A 3178-nucleotide genomic window follows, 5' to 3' on the forward strand; every position below is an offset into this window, starting at 1 on the left:
GTACTACAACTATGCCAAACATCTGGAGGCCACTGGGGAACACAATCTTGCACTCACCTAGTAAGCAGCAGCCAAGAGCTCAGGCTGCACACTTGGAGTATGGCTCTGTACATAAGGAATTTGGAGCTTTAGCACATTTCTTTGGAGGGCAAGTCAGAGTTGGCTGGGGGAGGGGTTCCAGAAAGCACAGGCAAGTAGTAGATAATCTGTCCTCTTTTCTGTTACCTTCCATTTTAGGATCTTCTACCATTATTAAAATAAACCCTATAACTCCCCTGTCAGTTAAGGAACAGAGAGCTTCTGAAAGGATAAGTAACTTGCCCAAGGAAAACCTGTAGTGAAGCCATGAATAGAACTTGGATTTCCTGTGTCTCCCCCAAGTCCTGTGCTTTTAATCACAAGAGCTGCCTTCCTTTTTCCTCCTTGTTCCATGAATAAGCACTCATGTTGGAGTGCAGACCCATCTGGCACCCCAGAGGTTGGTGTTGGCTGATGTGGAGTTTAGAACTCTTATCCTGTGACAGCTGAGGTCTTGGAAAAGTGCTGGGGGTGGCACTTTTATAAAAAAAAATGTATTATATGAGTATTAAATGTTATTAGTTACATGGTAGCTTTACTTTGTGAAGTCACAGATGCTTATGCTCCAGAGCTCTTTGAGCTGTAGACAGGGCATATAATTCATCTGCTGGGAGAAGGAAAGAGATTTGCGGAAGTGGGATCAGTACAGATAGAGGAGCATCCTCCCAGCTCTGGAGAAGGGCAGAGATTGCAGTCAAGTTGACCAGATTAAGAAAAGCAAGATGAGGAGTCAAGATGTTTATCAAATATACTTTGCTCTGACCTCTGTTCAGATCAGGTGTGGCTGGGATTGATATCTGGCATCTACCCTTTTAATGCCCCTTGACAGCATTTCAGAGCCGTTTGGGTATACTCTGCTTGCCTTTTCTTCCAGAACCAAGCTATCTGATTTTCTTTATCCATTTTTGCCCCAGTAGTGCCAGCTCCTCAATACTCTTTCAGCAGCACCATGACCTTTCCTTGGTATATTGATTCTTTGGAGCTGGCATGGTTCTTGCAATTGATGAAGAGCACTTTCTAAAAATTAAGTATTATTCCTGTCATCACTCGTGCATGCTAACAAAATGAAACTGATGAGCAAAGTGATCAAGCAGTTTTCCTGAAGCACTGACCTTCACCACCTAACATGTCCTTTTCCTGCGCAGCTATGAGAAATCAGACACGCATAGGTTTGAAGTGCCCAGAATGCTCTCTGAAGATTTACAAGCCTTGGAGATCTATGTCAACAAGATGAAAGATAAGTTAGTGCTATATTATTTCCCTTTCTTCCCTAACATGTCTGAATGATGTTACACCGCTGGGGTGGGAATTTCAGATCTGATGTGTAGTTTAGCACTTTCCTGCAAGCTCTTGGGATTTTTCCAGACTGACTTAATAGACTCCAAGACTGGCAAGTGTGTAAGTGCTCTAATGCCAGGTGTAGTACTGGAAGTTTGTTCATTTGGCTGCTTTCATCATGGATCTTGTTTGTAAGCAATAGTGGCATGTTAATGCTGGTATCATGACTGAGAGAACTGAGCAACAGAAAACATTACTGTATAGACTGTAGTTTAATAGGTTTTGAGGCCAGACAGGATCACAGGGTTATTGAATCATCTAATCTGATATCCTATATACTGCAGGCTCTTACATTTCACCTGTGTGCTGAGTTCAGTGACTGGCGTTTGACAAAAGCACATCTGAAAGACATTGTCTTAATTTAAAGATATCAAGAGGAGGAAAACCATCTAGCACTTCTTTTGATAGTTCCTTCTAATGGTTAAACACCATCAACCTAATTAATTTGCTCATTTCTAGGGCCCTGTGGAAATGGTGGGCACAGTACTTGGAGAGCCAGTCAGAAATGGAATCTGCACTAAAATACTATGAGTTGGCCCAGGACTATTTTTCCTTGGTCCGTGTGCACTGCTTTCAGGGCAATATCCAGAAGGTAAACCAGCCTGCCTCCCACTGCTCACAGGACAGTCAGCATTCCTAGACATGCCAAGTTGAAACCAGGCATGAAGTGAGTGGTTTTTATTTCTTTTCAGGCAGCTGAAATAGCAAATGAAACAGGAAATTGGGCAGCATCGTATCACTTGGCCCGCCAGTATGAGAGCCAGGAGGAAATCAAACAGGCTGTGCACTTCTACACCAGGGCTCAGGCCTTCAACAATGCCATCCGCCTGTGTAAGGTATGACAGCACATACATCTCAGCTAGTGGTTCTTAACCTTTTTAAACCCAAGAGCCCCTCAGAAAATTCCAGCTCTGAGCTTTTGCTTGTTTTTTTTGACTACACAAAAAAATTCTAGAGCAACACAGCAGGTCAGAATGCTTTTGACACTATGGATTCCTATTTGAAATGTCTGGGTTTATCTTCTGAATCATGTGCAGGTGCTTGCACACTTAACAGTGCTAATGTTGGGCAACACCCTTAAAAGAATTTCATAGCATTACAGGTGCACCAATATATCAGTTATGTATTGGACTGGCACTGATAATAGGGGAAATGGCATTATTGGCTATCGGCTTTTTTTGGCCATTGTAGCCAATAATGTTTACCAGTAATTATGCCTTCTGGCCAGGGCCCTGGACACCTGGGTTTCCTCTTCCCTGTGGGGCTGGGGCCCCCAGATACCTGGGTTCTCTCAGGAAATGGTGGGTTTCCCCTTATAGGCGGGCAGAATTCTAGCGATTGGTCCTGCTGGGGCTGCCAGGAGCAAGATGCAGGGGGCGCCATGTGCACGTGTGCAGCTGCACGCATATGGCTAGGAATACAGCTGGACAGCATGGAGAGCAGCTCCTTGCAGGTAAGTCTGTGGAGGAGAAGGGGCATGGGGGAGGGAAGGAGTGTGGGAGACAGGGCAGATCAAGGCCTCCACAGTGAAGGAGGGAGTGGGGCAGTGGCAGGAGGCCCTGCTCAGCCAGGGCAGTGCATGGGACCTGGGGTTGGGGCAGGGAGCAGGATGGAGGGCATGGTGGGGGTGGCTCCCTGCCACTGCATGCACTTGACAGGGGAGGCATGGGAGACATGTGCCCTCCCCCAGCTTTGTGCATGGGGTGGATGTGAGCTGCTTGCTGTGGGCTCGGGGCTCTCCACTCTGCTGCCTTTCCCTTGG

At 46.1% G+C, this 3178-nt stretch overlaps 1 protein-coding gene across 1 annotated transcript in view; it reads left to right on the top strand.

Moving 5' to 3' along the window:
- The window catches only part of IFT140 (intraflagellar transport 140), a 275996-nt gene that overhangs the window by 261454 nt on the left and 11364 nt on the right, over window positions 1–3178 (top strand). The window contains exons 21-23 of the mRNA XM_019507634.1: window positions 1224–1319; window positions 1876–2008; window positions 2109–2252. Of these exons, the coding sequence (XP_019363179.1) occupies window positions 1224–1319; window positions 1876–2008; window positions 2109–2252 (373 nt within the window). The remainder of the gene's footprint in view (window positions 1–1223; window positions 1320–1875; window positions 2009–2108; window positions 2253–3178) is intronic.

This window comes from Gavialis gangeticus, unplaced genomic scaffold (genome assembly GCF_001723915.1).
Source record: "Gavialis gangeticus isolate Ggan-Ray unplaced genomic scaffold, GavGan_comp1, whole genome shotgun sequence".
NCBI lineage: Eukaryota > Metazoa > Chordata > Crocodylia > Gavialidae > Gavialis > Gavialis gangeticus.